We start from the raw sequence: 18563 nt of genomic DNA, 5'->3' as shown, positions 1-18563 counted from the left end.
AAGACCCTGAGCAAAGTGTTAGTGACTGGTTTGTTCCCGGGGGTGATGGGTGATTATGTGGGTGTATTCCTGATCCGGACGAATGAGTTTAAGCCTGGAATTCGACCAGTCATGGGGAATCAAGGTGTTACCTTTAGTGTTCTGATGTAGATTCTGAGTTGAAGCATGTTAGTCGAGGACGGTTGTATTAGTGAATATGTATGGATTTGCCACAAAAGTTACATGTACCATATGGAAATGGGATCGTCAAGACGGACCGACTGACCCGAGTAGCAAGCTTATGTGCTGGAATAGGAAGAAGGTGGAGGGTACATATACCGCTGATGAAAGCTTGCGCAATCCTACAACCATGGAAGTACTTGTACAAGGAACGTTTGAGAGATCGTTTAAGAACCTTGTATGCTTGATCGAAGTGGGGGAGAACTAATGACAAAGCGAAGAAGACCTATGAAACCTCGAAGCAAGTAGTACCGCCTGAAGTGACCTGGGAGTAGTATAAAGCCGCAGCGAGATAGTACCAAGGGATATCATGGATTGCAGAAACCGTTGGAAGATATTGGTGCTCCGTGTACTGCTTGGGTAAGGGATGTTAAGAAATGGGAGTTCTACACGCGGAATTCGGGGACGAATTCCATTTAAGTGGGGGAGAGTTGTAACATCCCTATCCCGGGCCTATTTTTGTTTTAATGAGAACGGGCTTCTCTACGGCCCATTTGACAATAACTTAGGGTTCTCTGCAGTTTCTTATAAATAGAACTGCAGCCCCCTTCTCTTCTCTCCATCAGAAACAGAAGCGAAGCCCTGCAGAGATTCCCGGAGACTGGAAGCCCTAGCCGTCAAGCTCTTTTCCCTGCGCCGTCGTCTCTCTCTTCTCTCTTTTCTCTCTCCCTCCTCCCGTACGATCTCTTTCTCACCTCGGCGCCCTCTCCCTCTCTCTTTGCCGGCGGTCGATTGGTGGTGGTGGTGGTGGTGGTAGCCGTGTGGTGTGGTGGTGTGGTGGTGACCAGATCTGATCTCGTTTCCCCTTATCTCTTGTTCCAAATCTAGGCTAAGGTGAGGTGTCTTGAACCCATCTTGCTCCCTTGATCTCTATACTGCCTATGTTGGATCTAGGATTGATTAGTCCTTGTTTGAAAGTTAGGGTGTTAGATCATGATGAAAGCTAGGGTGTTAGATGCATAATCATGATGCATAAGAACATTCACACTGTTAAATGGGACTTAATGGACTGCCTTGTGTTGATGTGGTTATTATTGATGTGGATGCTTGTGTGATTGGTTTGTGTCCCATGTGTTGATATGTGAATGGAAGCTAGGTTGCTAGAGAGGTGATTGCATAAGTTGATAGAGATTCAGTTGGCATCATGAATGATGAGTGGTTTATAAATGTATGCTATGTGAAGTGTATTGTGTGAGACACCGATAATGGGTGGCGTCTAATGTTTGAGAATGAGTCTAATGTTAAAGTATGAGAAGTGATAAGTGTGTTCATGAATATGAGTCTATGTGAAAGGAATGAGAAGGTTAAAGTGAAAGTGAATGTTAAAGTGAAAGAGAATGAGTATGTGAAAGTGGATAAGAACGAGGATGAGAAATGAGTATGAGTATGAGAATGAGAAAGGAGTTGGTTAAGTAAACGAGTCAACGAACTTGCTTGTAGTCCTGTTTGGACCACCGAGAACGGGTGGACGTCTAGAGTCTAGGATGTGATGTGACCCGTGGGACAGTAGCCTAACACGAGGTACCCACGGGAAGTAATGAGGATTGCCTACCGCGAGATGCGGGATAAAGAAGATGTGGCGCCTAGGATCGAGTCAATGCCGAGTCGTGGCATAATTATGGCTATTATGACCGGGTGGCGGACAGTGCCGATGGGCCAACGAGCTGCAACTCGGATAGCCATTTAGGAAGCTGAGGGGGGGACGGTTACCCGAGAGAAGGGCGCCCCTTTCAGGATAGGCTGGACGGGTAGGGAGACCCGTAAACGGCTATAGGTCCTTACGTCTAGGTTGCTTGGTGTCGAGTCAGCTCGTTGTTGAAGTCTAGTTCTTTGAGTGAAGTGTAATTGAGTATGAGTTCTTTGAGTTGATTGATTGCTAGGTTGTTAGAAATGGTGTTGTTTTGAAATATCTTTTGTTGCATTGATTGATTGTAGTGACTGGTCAGTTCTGGCTTCCGCATAGAGTAATGTAGAGTGTCTTGCGGGCAAGCTGGACTAGAGCCACTTCACTGAGTAATCTAATTGCTCACCCCTCCCATTTCCATTTCCCTATGCGCAGGACTGTAAGTAGAAGTAAATGGATACGGGTGGATTGGAATTTCAAAGAAAGCAATGCGTCCGTCGACTCTTGGGACCAGTAACAGACACGGCGGGTTACCTTTAAGGGGTATACGCGTGTCCATAACTCCCTTTCGATAACCCCGGTCGGACGCCGGGGGACAGGGATGTTACATATATCCTCTCTTTGAACACGCTCAGCTCTAGATAACATATGAAATGTTACTACCAAGTAACAAAATACTAAACTAAGTTTCTACTATCTAAGTTATATACAGTACTAGATATAAGTCTGTTGCGTTGCAACGGGATTTTTGATGTTTTAATCTAATAAAGAACATAAAGTAATAATAATTTTATTATAATTTTATGACTGATTTGCATATGTTGTGTGAAATTTATTTTATAATTAAAAATTTTACATAAGTTCAAGTTAAAGTTTTATTTTATAATCATCATACATAGATGAATTTTATTTATTTATTTAATAGATAGTTTTTATTCATGATTTTATTAAATAATTTATTATATTGTTGAATTTAATAATTTAATTTTGTTAATAATTTTTAAGTTGCTTGGTTCTTCAAAGTTGATAATTAATATGATGGAAATTATATATTTAAAATGTGACTTGTTCTAATATTATATCATAATTAAAAGAATATATACTAAGATAATAACCAAAACTAAATTTTTAGAAAGTAATTATTAATATTATTTAATAGTAATTTTCCATTTTTGAAACCCTAACCAAAATATAATTGCAAAAGATTATTTGATAACAATTTGTTTTCTAATATTGTGACATGTGTTTTAAATATGTAATGATTAAAAATATATGTACCATGAAAATAAAATAAACGAAGTTTGAAACAACTAATTTTAAAACTTATTAGAAAAACAATTTTAAAATTATTTAATAGTAACTTGAAGAATTTTCTTTTTCAATTAACAGAAAAAAACAGATTTGAAAAATAAATTATTTAATACTAATTTTCTTTTCCTAAAATTTTAATGAAATCTTATCATAAAATACTATATTGAGCCTAGTTTTTCAAAATTAATGGGTAACATGGTTGTGGCACATGACAATTATATATTTTAAAATGTGATATGAGTTAAACTATCTCATAAATAAATAAATATATACTAAGATAACAAAAATTTCTGTTAATAGTTTATCATAAATACTATTTAATAGTAATTTCTATTTTTAAAATTTTAAACAAAATATAATTTCAAATAATATTTGATGATACTTTTATTTTAAATATTGTGAAATTTGTTAGAATATTTTATGATTAAAATTATATATACTATGAAACTATAAAATTAATTTCTAAAAAAATATTTCAAAATTATTAAATATTATGTTTAAATTTTAAAATATTTAGTAGTAATTGTAAGATAAATTCTATTTTAAAATACTTTAGAAAAATATTTTTAAAATAGTTTATTTAATAACAAATTAATTTTTTAATTAAAATATTATTTTTCTATTTACTCTAGTTTTTAATGCACATTTTTATCCTAAAATTTGTTATAGAAATGTCATTTACTAAATTATTGTTTTCTCTATATTCTTTTATTTCGTAATTTTCATCTCTTTTGAACATGTTTTTCTAATACATGTTATTAACATAAAACTAAAAACCATCAAATATTCATGTTGTTGATATAAAATATTTTATGGAGCAGTGAATATATCATAAAGTAAGGTTTCCAGTTTCTAAAGTAAATAAAAAAATTGTCAAAATACTACATTCATATTATTACTTTTCATGTTTACACTAACCACTATTATATTTTCACTTTTAAAAAGGAAAAAAAAATATTTATAATCCTAGAATTAACGTCGACCAAAAAAAACTAAGTTTAACTAATTTAGACTTATGATTTAGAGTTGAGAGATGGGGTAATGTTAAGGGTTTAGGTTTGATATTTTTACATATATAAAATTATATATGAAGTCTTTAAGATAATACTAATTATTTTAAGAAACAACATTTGCATTAATAAAGAAATATTTTTATAGAGTGATAACTATTATTGTACAAACGCCTAATCATTATTGTGGCAATAATTTACATAGGCAGCATGACAATAATGACAAAAGAAATCAACATGAGTTTGTAAGAAGAAAAGAATATATGCGAAGATAAAGATACAGAACCGTACCTTGTATTTTTCTTGAATCAATAATTATACTTGGTGATCAAATATGAGGGAATATATATATATATATATAGATGTGAATAATTGTATTTTTTTGGTTTATGATCTTTTTAATTATAATTTGAATAAAAGAAAATTAACATTATATAGTCTTTTACATTTTTTGGTCTAAGATTTTTTAAAAAAGATAACTACTATCAAATATTTCTTGACAGTTTTTTATTTCTTTAAAGTTATATTTTCTTCATGATTTGAATAAAAGAAAATTAACATTAAGCAATTTTTTGGTTTAACATTTTTAAAAAGGATAACTAAAATTAAATATTTTTAAATTTATTTTTTATGATTTTAGAAAAGGAAAATTAGTGTTAAATATTGTACAAACTGATTTTTGTTTAAAACACATGTCACAATCTTAAACTTTTAATTATCATGTGTCGCGATCATGTTAATTAGTAACTTTGAAAAACAAAGTTTCATTGGTCTAAGATTTTTCCAAAAAATATAATTACTATCAAATACTTCTTGACAGTTTTTTTTATTTCTTTACAGTTATCTTTTCTTCATGATTTCAATAAAGGAAATTAACATTAATCAATTTTTTTTACAATTTTTTTGGTTTAAGCTTTAAAAAAAGGATAATTACGATTAAATATTATATACATTTATTTTTTCTTTATAATTTTAGAAAAAAAAATTAGTGTTAAATATTTTACAAATTGATTTTAGTTTAAAACACTTGTCACAATCTTAAAATTTTAATTGACATGTGTCGTGATCACTAACTTTGAAGAACCAAACTTTATTATAATAAGAAAAAAAATTTTGTTTAGAATTCTGAAAAAAGGAAAAATTCTGAAACAATTAATATTAAGTGAATTTTAACTATTAAATAATTTTTACAATTAGATTATTAAAAATTCGTATTATATAAGTACATATATATTTTAATCATTATATATTTAAAAACATGTAAAAATATTAGAAAAATATTATCAAAAAAATATTTTACAATTATCTTTTTTTTTAGAATTTTTAAAATTATTATATATATATATATATTTAATTATGAGATATTTTAACAAATATCAAAATTTTAAATATATAACTGTCATGTGTCACAATCATGTTAATTAATAATTTTGACATGTGTTTTAAACTAAAATCAGTTTGTAAAAATATTATCTTTTGTTTAGAAATTTTAAAATTGGAAAATTACTATTAATAATATTTATAATAAGGTTTTTAATTATGAGATAGATTAACACATGTCATAATCTTAAAGAAGGAAAAATTCTGAAAAAATAATATTAAATAATTTTTAACTATTAAAAAATATTTACAATTAGATTATTCAAAATTCGTTTTTTATTATATAAGTACATATATTTTTAATCATTATATATTTAAACACATGTAAAAATATTAGAAGCAAAATTACTATCAAATAATCTTTTACAATTATATTTTGTTTAGAATTTAAAAAATGGAAAATTACTATTAATAATATTTATAATAATTTTTAATTATGAGAAAGATTAACACATGTCACAATCTTAAATATATTGTTTAAAATTTTAAAAATAGAAAATTACTATTAATAATATTTATAATAAGATTTTTAATTATGAGATATATTAACACATGTCACAATCTTAAAGTTTTAATTGCCATGTGTTGCGATCATGTGAATTAGTAACTTTGAAGAATCAAGCTTTATATAATAAGATAATCAAATTCGTATTAATTACAAGTTACAACGGTAAAAAAAATTCATAAATATAAAAATAGAGTAGCAATGCTAGTACTCGACAATGGACTCTCTTTCTATGTTTCGTTCATTAGACTACTCTTACTTTATCCGGTGTGGGATCCAGAAATTTTTTTTAACCGGTATCATAAATAAAATTAATTATTTAATTTAAATATTTATTTTTAAAAATTACTAAATTAGTGATTATATACAATATTATAATTTTAGATTAATTTTTATTATTTAAAAGCCCAAATAAAAAAATGACAATAACTAAATGTTCAAATTTGGGTTTAGAAAAGCAAATATTCAAATGTGGTTTTAGAAACCCTAAAAAAGCAATGCCAATAACTAATTTAAACTATTTTCATTCTAAAAACATATGGATCCAAACAAATAAATCTTTATATATAAAAGACAATTCTTTCTCTCCAGGTTGAGCCAAGTCGACATCCAGGTCAAAAATTTGTGCTTGCTCCTGCTGACACGTGTCCCCTTTGTTAGTGATACGGTGCGTTTGATTTGTCTGGCAGATGGTTCGTGATTTTGGGCTTGAGGGCTCGCGACGTTTACAGCCCATAGTCCACTTATCTTGCAGGAACCCTAAATTTGTGGCGAAGAACACGATTGAGACCTGCGTCTCACATCGTTTGGCGGAGACGATCCAGTTCCGTAACGAGGGAGTTATGATTTCACGTCTTTACTTTTATTGTCTTAAATCCCATTTAATCAGACGTGAAATGAGATCTCTTCAGTTGCGTTGTTCGTTAGGCGAATCCGTGTATAAATAGGTTCGACTCTCACTTTTGATAATCGCGCTTCTGAAATCTCTCTGCTACTATTCTCGTTTATATTCATCTCTTACTACTCATCCCTCTTCATGGCTAACTCAAAAGTGTTTTTTTCGACCTGAAATCCGGACGGTGTTCGCCTGTTGTGGAGGCGAGGCTGCTGAGATTCTGGGAGGCAAGGAATGTCAAGCGTGGTGGGGAGCTAATGTGGGCCGATCTGCTCTTTGTGGACGTTAACGTGAGTGTTTCCTATCCGATTTGCTCTTCTAGATATCGAATGGTTTGAACCTTAATTTTCTGTCGTACTGATGTTATCTCACGTGATTTTTATTATGAGTACTGTTAGTGTTTCCGTTAAACTGATCATGTTACTTCAGATTTGTAGTATAATTTGATTCCTAGATATCTTGGTTTGTCTGATTTATTATCGTTTTTTCTGTTGCATTGATCATGTTGATTCAGTTTTGTAGTATAGTTATGACTATGTTGCTTCGGTTTTGTGATGTAATTCAGTTGGACTGATCGTGTTGCTTCGATATTGTGGTGTGATTTGTTTTTTTTAAGAATTTCGGTTTGTCTGAGTTTTTTTCTTTCTTATAATAATAGATTTTTAGTGTCTCCCTTACCCTTTCAGGTTCCGTCCCCAGTCAGAGTTGGTTGGTTTGAACCATACACTGAGGAAAAATGATGACAAAAGGAATATGGTGTAGTGCTGCAGGCTCCACTTCCAACAGGTCCATTACAGCACTAACAAGAAATATCACACGGGTGAAGATTAACTTCCCAGCGTCACAAAAGTCGCTCTTCTTGCTCATTGTTTTGAAAAGACCAGAATGATCCTTTCGGCAATTCCAGAAATAATTGTTTTTATGTGCGGCAGAGACACACATCACAGGTAACATAATATTGTCTTCAATGTTTGATTCCTTTGACAACGTAAAACTTTCTTGCTCAAATGTGGCGTTATCTTTCCTCACAACATCGATAAACTTGTCAATGAGTGCCCCTCCATGGTTTTTATGAATATCAAATATGACTTCTGACATACACCTTCGATCTAACTGATCTTGATGTTGAGAGAAACTTCTTTCGCAATAGAGAGAATGCACCTTCGAGATGTTTAGAAACTCTACATCTTGATCTTTGGAAGACTTTAGTACATCTTTTTGTTCAGCGGACAGACCTCGAACAAAAACAGTTTGTGAGCTAGTAACCAAGACCAATAGTCATCTTCTCTATTCTTCCCATGCTTAAAATCTTGTCTAACGTCGCAGATCCGTTGTTTAACATACGTATCTTCTTATATGTCTCATTCAACTCACATTCCAAATTCACTCTTTTCTCTTTCTCGCACGCAAGGGCCTCCTGAAGTTCAATAATCTTGTTTTGCAATGCAAGTTTCTCAGAAAGAGTCATCACACTCACATCATCCCTTTTGTCTTGATTAAACGGTAGAATACGAACCTTTGTTTCCAACAACTCTGTTTATGAGGCAATGTTTGTTGGAGCACGATGATTTTTATATGCATGTTCTGTATTCCGAGCTCGATCTGGTGGTTTGCGAACCATGTGTAGATGAAAATTCTTTCTCCATACATCATAACTCATATGCCGATTCATTGCATCCACATAAATCTTTTTGTCCTCCAGGTCAAAGAGTAGAACATGTTCTGGTTTTTTCTCTTCAAAGCATTCTTCTTTTGTTGAAAAACTTTGAATCTTAAAATAGTTATGGCTCCAGTCAGATGTTTTGGGCATCATTTGCAAGTGATGAGTTGTATCCCTGAGATCAAAATTCTTTTTGACATCATTACTTGTTGCAAAATCTTCTTGAGAAATAGCTGGAGTCTCTCGAGCATATATTGACTCGTTAATATATACGCTTCCATCTTCCACTTTTTCCACTGTAACTTGGTTAATCTCGTCTTCTTCGAACATGTCATAGATTGGAGCAATTTCTGTAACGTCTTCTTCAGCCACGTAGGTTAAAAATTTTTTTGTATCATCTTGATCAAACACATCAAATATAGGATCAAAATTTTGCTCTGGAAAGTCTTCTTCCTCTTCTTTTGAATCATAAACGTCAAAAACCGGTCCTCCAAGTTGAGCAGCATAGGAGTTCTTGTTGTCTCTTGTGTTAGAAATTTTTGCATCCAAATCTTCATACTCTTTATCCAAGTCTGAATCATTGTTGTTGAGACAGCGAGCATACTGCTGAATAATTGGAGTAAACGAATTCTTGTTCCCCTCTGCGTCTCCGTTATTACCACCATGTTTATGCTGTTCATGGGGGATTGCAGGGGTCGTACGTTGTGTGATTAAGTTTGTCACAGTGGTCACAAGATTGCGATTTGGGCTTGAAGGTCGGCGATAGATTGTTTGGTGGCTGGAGTGTCGTCCTCAGTTTGTTGCTGAGAACGGCGATGGTGATAGGTATGAACCATCGTAGCGGGTTGAGAAAGTTTCGGAGCGTAGCAAAGCTCGGATACCAACCTGGCGCAGCGTACGAATGGGTGAACGGTCGATCTAAGAATTTAGGGTTCTTCGAGCTTGTTCTTGGATCGATCAAGAGTTTTTTTCGATAGCATCTTGAGACCAACTTCCTGTTTGATGAATTTAATCAAATATAAACAAGGTATTAAAAACAAAAGCTCTAAATTTATTAATCAAAGTCTACCAAACAAAAGAGCATTAGCTTTGTTTATATAGCCCTCTCCTTTAGACAAACCCTAATAGGAAAAATATATTATAAATTTAAGAAAAGAAGAAAATAATCATAACTATCTAAAAGAAAATAAAACCCAAACGAAAGCTGAAAAGCTATTTGAATCTTCTATAGTTATTGTTATCTTGGTGCCATATTTGAAGATATTTCTGCATTAGAAGTATATCATATTTTAATGGTATAGGTTTTTTTTTTGTCAACTTAATATTATTAAGCCAACTTAATATTATTAAGCCACATGGACTTAGAAAAAGAGTACAGATCAAAGCCTTAGACCATGATTATCGGCACGTCCTACACTTCGTCCTTAGGTGATTCGGCGTGGGTCCCACGAATAAATGTCCCAGATTTTCTTCATTTGTCCTTAAATAAGAAGTGTCCTGGTGTTGTCCTTCAATGTTTGGTTCACTTTTAATTTGATTTTTCTTTAAAAATCAGAAAAAAAAATTGTTATAAATATTGTGGTGATGTCCATATGGAAAGTCTTAGATTTACTTGTTCCCTACTCCAAATTAGACTTTGTACCCAAACTATTGTATCCTATATAAGGAGTTCATTATTCATAGAATAAGACACACCAATTCCTCTTTTCTATTATCTACTTTATAACACGTTATCAGCACAAAGTTCTAACGATCTTAAGTTAATAGGTATAGATTTATATTTTTTTATAGTTTTGATCAATATTCAATCCTTCTTCAAATTATGTTTATTATCAATTCATGGTTTCTAAGAATGAATCCATACACTAATACACAGTATGAGCTTAGGAGCTTTAGTCGACAATATTGATCTATCTTTATTTTAAGGAAAGAAAATCGTTTGATTTAAAAGAGATCTTGTCGATATTTATAAGCTAATGCCAGTATGTGTTCGTATGTATTTTCTTTAATCATATGTGGTGATCATATTTTCTTAATGATTAGTATTTCAAAGCATATTGATTTAGTAACTTACGAGTTATATGGCTGCATGTATTTCTGGTTTTGGGTTTCACCTTACGGCTGCATCCCATAGTTTTGTTAATATATATCGAATGGCTCATACCAATTTAGTTTAATAATTTTGGGATTTTGTTAGCCACTGCAGTAAGTAAGTGCGTTTAATTTGACTTGTGAAAATCGTTGAATCAATATTCCTTTATATGACTTGTGAAAATCGTTAATACATTAATTATAGAATATTGATATTGCCTTTATAAATTTTGTACATTAATCTATGCATATATAGTTTGCATTCTATTTTTTTTAAGAATGATTTCATTTTTCTTATCTTTTAATTTATAACTATATTATACATGTGTATTTTAAATTTAAGATTTGACCTTAAAAGATATATTAAGTTTTGGAGAATAATCCAAAGAAGGTTATAATCACCTGAATATGATTACCTAAAGCTCATTATATATTTTGCGTCTAAAGATTACAAGACATAAGTCTGTAAATAAGTCTTAACTATGTTAAATGTTAAGTTTAAAAATAAATTTTCTTGAAGAAAATTTTAATGATGCATATATATTAAAAATACTTGTTGTCCAGTAGACACAAGATTTGAGAAAAGGGATTAAAGAAGTTTATAATTATATTTTGTCTCCTTGAGACTGAGAAAAATAATGAGCTATTGATATAATTGCGTCTAATTGATTATGAACCATTCTCCTGAAGAGAAATATGACATTGAGAAAGAAAATTCACATAAATAGTAATGGTCAAGAAAGTGATCATAAAAGTGGTTGTAGACGTGAATGTGAATATAAATAAGGTCATGACCAATGAGTTTCTTTTTAGAACTCAAATTCTGAATTGAAGTTGAGAAAATAAAGATGGTAATAAAGAAGAGATATTATTCAATCATCTGTAGATGAAAAAAAATTATTGTGAGTACAATATAAGATAGTATAAATCTTATAGAATGTTCAAGAAGATGATATATGATGCTCCAGAAGAGTACATAATATCATGAGTTATTCTTGGGTTCACCCCTAGAGTGAACCTAGAGGTTCACCCAACCAATAGGAATCACTCATTTCACAATTGATATCTTTTAAAAAAAGAAATAAAATATTGTCAAGTTATATTATGTTTTTAAAATAAATAAAATAAAAACAAATAAAAATAATAGTAGTTACAAAAAATGATTTTAAAAAAAAAAATATTTTAAACATCATCAAAAAAAAAAACCCTAAACCCTAAATCATAAACCCCAAACCCTTGAGTATATACCCTAAACCCTTGGGTATACGCTAAACCCTTAGATAATCTTAAAGTCTAAACCCTAAACTTTAGTATATGCAAAAAAATAATTTGATATTTTAACGCCATCATCGAAATACTAAACCATAAATCCTAAACTCTAAATCCTAAACCCTTGGGTAAATCATAAACACTTGGATAAACCTAAATTTTAAACTAAACACTAAAACAATAAATCTTAAAATACTAAACCCTTAATCTTAATCCCTAAATTTTAGTATATGCAAAAAAATAATTTGATATTTTAACGCCATCATCGAAATACTAAATCCTAAACTCTAAATCCTAAACCCTTGGATAAATCATAAACACTTGGATAAACCTAAATTTTAAATTAAAAACACTAAACACTAAAACAATAAATCTTAAAATACTAAACCCTTAATCTTAATCCCTAATTTCTTTTTAGGATTAAGGATTTGGTATTTTAAGATTTAGTGTTTAATGGTTTTAGTTTAGAGTTTAGAGTTTAGGGTTTAGTGTTTTGATGACGGAGTTTAAATTGTTTTTGTTGCATATATTATTATTTTTATTTATTTCTAATACTTTTTATTTTAAAAATATAATATAACTTGATAATATTTTGTTTCCTTTTTTAAAAGATATCAATTGTGAAATGATTGATTCTTATTGGTTGGGTGAACCTCAAGGTTCACTCTAGGGGTGAACCCAAGAATAAGTCTAATATCATTGCACATAAGAATGAAATTTAAATCCTTAATGTGTTATATTCTTATAAGTCTCAAAAGTAAGAAAGATCTAAGAAAGAATACATGGCCCATGTAAGGCATCTTGTGGATTCTAATATGAGATTCAATTGAGATTGATAAACCTGTAGTGTTATCATCTCGAGAGGAAGAGTTAAAGAATCTCATATATTATAATAAGTGAAACATCTAGAAGATTATGTTTCCACTCGAAGTGAGATTGATGAATCCTTTTTAAAGTAAATCTATGGAATTTTGAGACAAGTTATTTTGAGATACTAAGCAAAGGAAATGCTAAATTACTTCCATAAATATTTCTCAAGGTAGTAAAAGCGTTGTAGAGAAAGTATCTAGATTCTCTTATAAATTATACTATACAAAGGTTATTGTAATGGAGATAAATATATTGTAAACCAGAAGCTTACAAAATACTTGGTATGAACCAGTTATACCATTTTGGTTCAGTAATGATGCGAATAATACTGAAAAAAAATTATGTGTATAATCACTGAAGAACCAGAAGATTCTTCTGAATGATTTTATATATGTTGCTTGCTCATACGATAAATTGGTTTTCACCAGCCAAATAAAATATTGGCATGAATAAAAGAGATGTTGGTGGACTGATCACCCACCATGCATCTTTATTGGTGAAATCATGTCTTTAAGTCTTTGACGACTACAAAAAATTCACTGGGATAACTGCTAAACATTTGAAAAGCACTAATTCACATCAAGCCAACAAGTAATCACTAGTTCTCCCCACAATTGGTATTGGGTACGAAACCAACCATCTTCGTCTAAGAATTCTAGATGTGCAATATACATTTCAGTTGCTCCACGCAGAGCTTAATAAGATGTGTTTTCAAATGAGGTTGGTAATATATGTTGGATATGAATCTCCATTGATTATTAAAAATATTGAGCAATCCCCGAAGGATATAAGTAAGGCTCTATATGAATGCTAAAAGTGAATTAGTATTTCCAACACAAGGGGAAGAAAACAAACAGCTGGAATAAGTTGAAATGAATTATCATTGATCCTCGGACTAAAGAGAATGTAAAATATATTGCAAAAGATAATTCAATTACAAAGCTTAGTAACGCAGTTGTCAGGCACATTGACGACTGACCCACATAAATAGAGTGGTCAACTCACAATACCAGCTGCAAATGCTCCAATAAGAATTGATGTTCTAGAAGAATAATATCAAACTGCTAGTCACGCCTATAGCGTGGTATACAAATCGGTTCCAAAAATAAGAATCCTCGTAAATGGAAATGAGCATAAATTGTAATGGTCAAGAGGAAATAAAGTTTTTGAATGATCTTCAGAAGAGACATTAAACATGACTAAAAGATATTCAGGTACCTGAGACAATAAAGAGATCTCAATAAGTGATGTCATGTATGAAATAAAATGGAACTGATAAACAAATCGACGTCGATGATATTTATGCATGCAAAGTAGCAGTTGATATGATAAATGAGAAAGAGGATCATGAAAGAAAATCTATTGAAAAGTGTACACAAAGAATTGATTGGCCCACTACAGGAAATGTGGGTATTAATAGCGTCGTAGTATAGCGTTTTTTACAGCTCTGCTATTGTATACCAACACTGGCCTTTATAATAGCGTTTATTAAACTGAAACGCTATGTTTGTAATCGCGGGAAAAGAAAAGAATTTGACCGCGTAAATTAACAAAGTGAAGCCGCCTTACCATTGCAGATCTAAAGATATTAGCTATCGTAAATGTAAAAATATATTATTTTAAAGCAAAAAAAAAAATAAGTAAACAAATACGTCTCGATTCCTTAAACTCTAGATCATTCTTCACTCTCTTCACTTTCTCACTGTTTCTAAGAAACTCCCGAGTGTTCTCACGAATCGAAGCTTCAGCAGGTATGTTTCTCAGAAACTCTCGAGTGTTATATCTCATCGATTGATATTGTTTCTTCATGTGATTTTGGGATTCGATTTTGGCAAAACGATTCGATTTTGAGATTTGATTTTGATTTGGACATGTGAAAGTTTGTGATTTTCGGTTTCGATTTGAACATGCAATTCGGTTTTGATGTTTAGTTTGGTTTTAATTTCCATATTATCAGTTTAGTTCATAGAATCTCTTCGATTCGAATCTCTTTTCACATGCATGTCCGCGTTAACACATTATTCAATTATGGGTTTGTTCGGTTTAGATTTTGAATATGATTGTGGGTTCCGATTTGATTTTGGATTTGTTTATCAGTTTCAGAAATGGCAAAAACAAGAGGAGGAGGACAAGTTGGTTCTCGTCGGAGTAGACGTAATCAAGGCTTGGATGTAGTAGATCCAACACTAACAGTGAAGAAAAGAACAACAAAGAAAGTGGCTGCCCCAACAAAGGCTTTAGTTCTAATGCCAACGAGAAGAAGTAGTAGAATCAAGAAAGTGGCTGCTCAAGATGACGAGGTAGAAGATGAGCTAGAAGATGTTACACCAGAATATATTCCGCGAGATGATGAGCTAGAAGATGTTACACCAGAATATATTCCGCGAGATGATGAGGTAGAAGATGTAACACCGGAAGATGTAACACCAGTGGCTGATCAAGCTGAGAAGGCAAGGTCTGAAGATGATAAAGAAGAAGGAGAAGCTTGTTTGAAAGGACAGGAACAGAAAGAGGATGATGGAGAACCTGCTAATATGGTAGAAGATGAAGTTCTCAATGAGGAAGGGAACGAAGAAGTCAGCAATGCTCAAGATGATGAGATTCCTAGTAACGAAGGAGTTGAGCTACAAGGGGAAGAAGTGAAAGAAAAAAATAGAAAAGGACCAACAAAGATGCGTAGAGTGGCTGAAAATCCTAATGAAAAGGTTGCGGTCACATTCACTGACTTTGGTGAGCATGTTGGACCTGGTTCAGTAACACTATCATCTTTTCTTGGTCCTCTTGTGAGGGAACATGTTCCGGTAACACTTTCTGATTGGAGAAGACTTGATGCAGCGACTAAAGCAACAATGTGGGAAGAAATTCAGGTATATATATGCTTTATTGAACCACAATATGACATTATAAACATGTTTGACCTTTGCTTATTTTGATGCAGGGGAGGTTTAACTTGCAAGAAGAGTGGCATAAAGCTGTTATTTTCAAGCAGTTGGGAAGCTTGTGGAGGGCTGGGAAGTCAAGGCTAGTGTCACAAGTACGGGCAGCGAAGACTGCTGCTGAGAGATTAAAATTAAAACCCAGCAACGTCCCATCTATACAAGTGTGGAACACTTGGGTTAGGAGCAAGACTACCTCAAGATTCACGGTAAATTATCCATATTTATATGTCATGTTCTATAAATTTAATTATGTCTTATTTCATGTCTTATAGATTTAGTCACATTCATATTTATATTGTAGGAAATAAGTAATAGGTACCGAGAGCTGAGAAAAAATCAGATTCCTCATACCACCAGCCGCAAAGGAATGATTCGTTTAGCTTATGATATGGTAAGTAATATGTACTCAAACATCTATATATTGTATAGCTTATTAGAATCATTAAACCTCTGTGTACTGAGATATATGTATGTATTTCATATAGAAAAAAAAGAGTCAAGACCCGAAAAAAGTGAGTAGGAGTAAGGTATGGATTGCGGGACATACTCACGCTGATGGTAGACCCGTGAAGCCTCAATATGCTGAGACTATTGTAAGAATTCTGGAACTTGTTATATATTGTGTTTCATCTTCTTGGATTATGATCATTGAGTTATATTGTGTATAAATGTTCGTATCAGGAACAAATCCAGTCACTTGATAGTCAAATGGACTCTACATCAGCTGCTGATAACATAAGGGAGGATGCTGTCACCAAGATTTTGGGAAAAGACAAACCTGGACGAGTAAGGGGGTTTGGTAGAGGGATTACGGCTACTAAACTAGCATTTCTGCAATCTAGAGACGCAAAGATTGCTGATATGGCTAGTGAGATTGAAGAGTTGAAGGGCATGGTCCGAGAGTTAGCTGGAAAGAAGTTACTCGTTTTCACTACATTTACTCAACTGGTCTGATTACAGTTAATAATTAATAATGGTTTTCTCTTCTCACAGAAAACTAATGGTGAGACTGAAACATCTGAGACAAGTGTTGGATTCAAAGAAGGAGTCAGAGTACAAATACTGGATTGGTTTGAGTCAGAAGATGTAGTTGTTGGTGAAGGAGAATTTTGCTCTGATGAACCGATGTACAAAATTGGTCGTGTGCCTATTGGTCCTAATGTAGTGGCTGTTATTGTTAAGTCTGCATTAATCTCGGAAGCTTTTCTCTGGAGGCCTACGACAGATGTATTATCTCTTGAGGACGCAGTGGGATGCAAAGTAGCTTGGCCAATAAATAAAGTGGTTTTGGACAGGAATCCAGTAGCGTCTCAAGATGTATCGATGGTAAAGTTTTTTAATCTAGTACTTTTTCGACATAAGTATAGGTCTCTCATCATTAGCTTGTTACATTGTAGCAACACAAGGAAGGCGAAACTCGAAGATGCAAAATCTATGACTGGACTTCAGAAGAAGAAGAGGTTATTGCTGAAGGTCTCCTGTGCTCATCTAATTCCAAAGAGATGGTTAACAATATACCTCTGGGTCCAAATGCGGTGAGCATTGAAGTGGTGAAGGTGTTTAAAGATAATGCTCATTTGTGGAGGCCAACTGCGGAGATGTTTTTGATTGGTGATGCAATTAACGAGAAAATCGCATGGCCACTCCTCAAGTTTGAAATCATGGCTTCGATCACTACAGCTGCAACACCTGCAAAACCTGCAGCCACGAAAACAGCATCACCTACCAAACCAGCAAAGAAAAAAGCAATGGTATGTTATTGAAATGAATAACCTTGTATTTGTTTGTCTGTTGGTTGACGTTGGAACTTGTTGAGTTTTAGAGGTCAGGCAGCACTAGTACCACCAAAAGTGCAAAGCAGAAGTGTATTCTCTTCGACTGCAGCAACACCGGACGTAAGGTAGCTGAAGGAAGAGTGGCTTCAACTGATCCGAAAGAGCTGTGTCACTTTGTGCCCCTGGGTCCAAATGCAAGCAAGGTGTGGGTTGAAGTGGCTAAGATTGGTGATGCAAAGGTGTGGAGGCCAAATTCAGAGATTGAATACATCTCTGATGTAATAGGTTCGGTTGTGGCATGGCCAAATGATAAACTGAAGTTGGTGTGAAAGTCTGAAACAATGTAGCTCTAGTTGTGTTTTTTTTTCTCGACGGCTCTAGTTGTATTTCTAGTTTGAACTTATGTGAAGTTATGTGTAATATTTATGTGTGATATTATGTGTAAGTTCACAAACAAAAAACAAATATTATGTGTAATATTAAGATATAATCTTGTGTACTATCGTTCAAATCTTTAAACTCCAAACAAATCCCTAAACCACAAACAAATCTCCAAACCCTATGTCCAAATCCCTAAACCCTAAAAAAATCCCTAAACCCCAAACAAATCTCCAAACCTTAATTCCAAATCCGTAAATCCCAAAGAAATACCTAAACCCCAAACAAATCTCCAAACCCTTATTCCAAATCCCTAAACCCCAAACAAATCCCTAAATTGTTTTAGATGATAGATTTTTAAATTATAAGAAATCATATTGTAATCTTAATTTTATAAAAGACATTTGTTAAAAAAATTATAAAACTCATTTGTCCAAAATTCCAAACTCTATAGTCTTTGTACATACAACTATGTCTTAGTGTTTATGAATACATGAGTTATATTGATGAGTTTTATAAAAACTCATATAAAAATTTTATATATATACGAAATTATTTTTTAAAAATTGGAATACTAGTAATAAAAATTTTAAAATTTAATTTACTTTTTTTTTGCTTATAAATCTATTTTATGTTA

At 32.4% G+C, this 18563-nt stretch overlaps 1 protein-coding gene across 6 annotated transcripts; it reads left to right on the top strand.

Moving 5' to 3' along the window:
* The first annotated feature begins 6757 nt into the window (after positions 1-6757).
* On the top strand, positions 6758-18050 carry LOC108817943 (uncharacterized). Of its 6 annotated transcripts, XM_056991076.1 has the most exons (12): positions 6760-6996; positions 7102-7234; positions 7631-7891; positions 14509-14585; positions 14932-15701; positions 15773-15979; positions 16075-16164; positions 16259-16366; positions 16455-16667; positions 16767-17099; positions 17171-17524; positions 17596-18050. In XM_056991076.1, the coding sequence occupies exons 3-12, from the start codon at positions 7830-7832 to the stop codon at positions 17875-17877; spliced, it is 2496 nt and encodes an 831-aa protein (XP_056847056.1). In that variant the 5' UTR covers positions 6760-6996; positions 7102-7234; positions 7631-7829; the 3' UTR covers positions 17878-18050. The 6 variants fall into 6 exon arrangements, with proteins under 6 accessions (XP_056847055.1, XP_056847056.1, XP_056847057.1 ...); XM_056991075.1 differs by having other exon boundaries at positions 6758-7234; positions 7611-7891; XM_056991077.1 differs by having other exon boundaries at positions 6760-7234; positions 14548-14585.
* The last annotated feature ends 513 nt before the right edge of the window (positions 18051-18563 follow it).

Source organism: Raphanus sativus, chromosome 7, assembly GCF_000801105.2.
Source record: "Raphanus sativus cultivar WK10039 chromosome 7, ASM80110v3, whole genome shotgun sequence".
Classification (NCBI taxonomy): domain Eukaryota; kingdom Viridiplantae; phylum Streptophyta; class Magnoliopsida; order Brassicales; family Brassicaceae; genus Raphanus; species Raphanus sativus.
Note: the sequence above shows the minus strand (reverse complement) of the source record. Positions and strands in the feature narration are given on the sequence as shown.

Bases quoted from the DNA above. Each gene is read 5' to 3' on its own strand.
- LOC108817943 (XM_056991075.1), top strand. From the start codon at position 7,830: ATGATCCTTTCGGCAATTCCAGAAATAATTGTTTTTATGTGCGGCAGA. The intron at 14,586-14,931 runs GTATGTTTCTCA...TTTGTTTATCAG, and splicing joins ACGAATCGAAGCTTCAGCAG to TTTCAGAAATGGCAAAAACA. The intron at 15,702-15,772 runs GTATATATATGC...ATTTTGATGCAG, and splicing joins CAATGTGGGAAGAAATTCAG to GGGAGGTTTAACTTGCAAGA.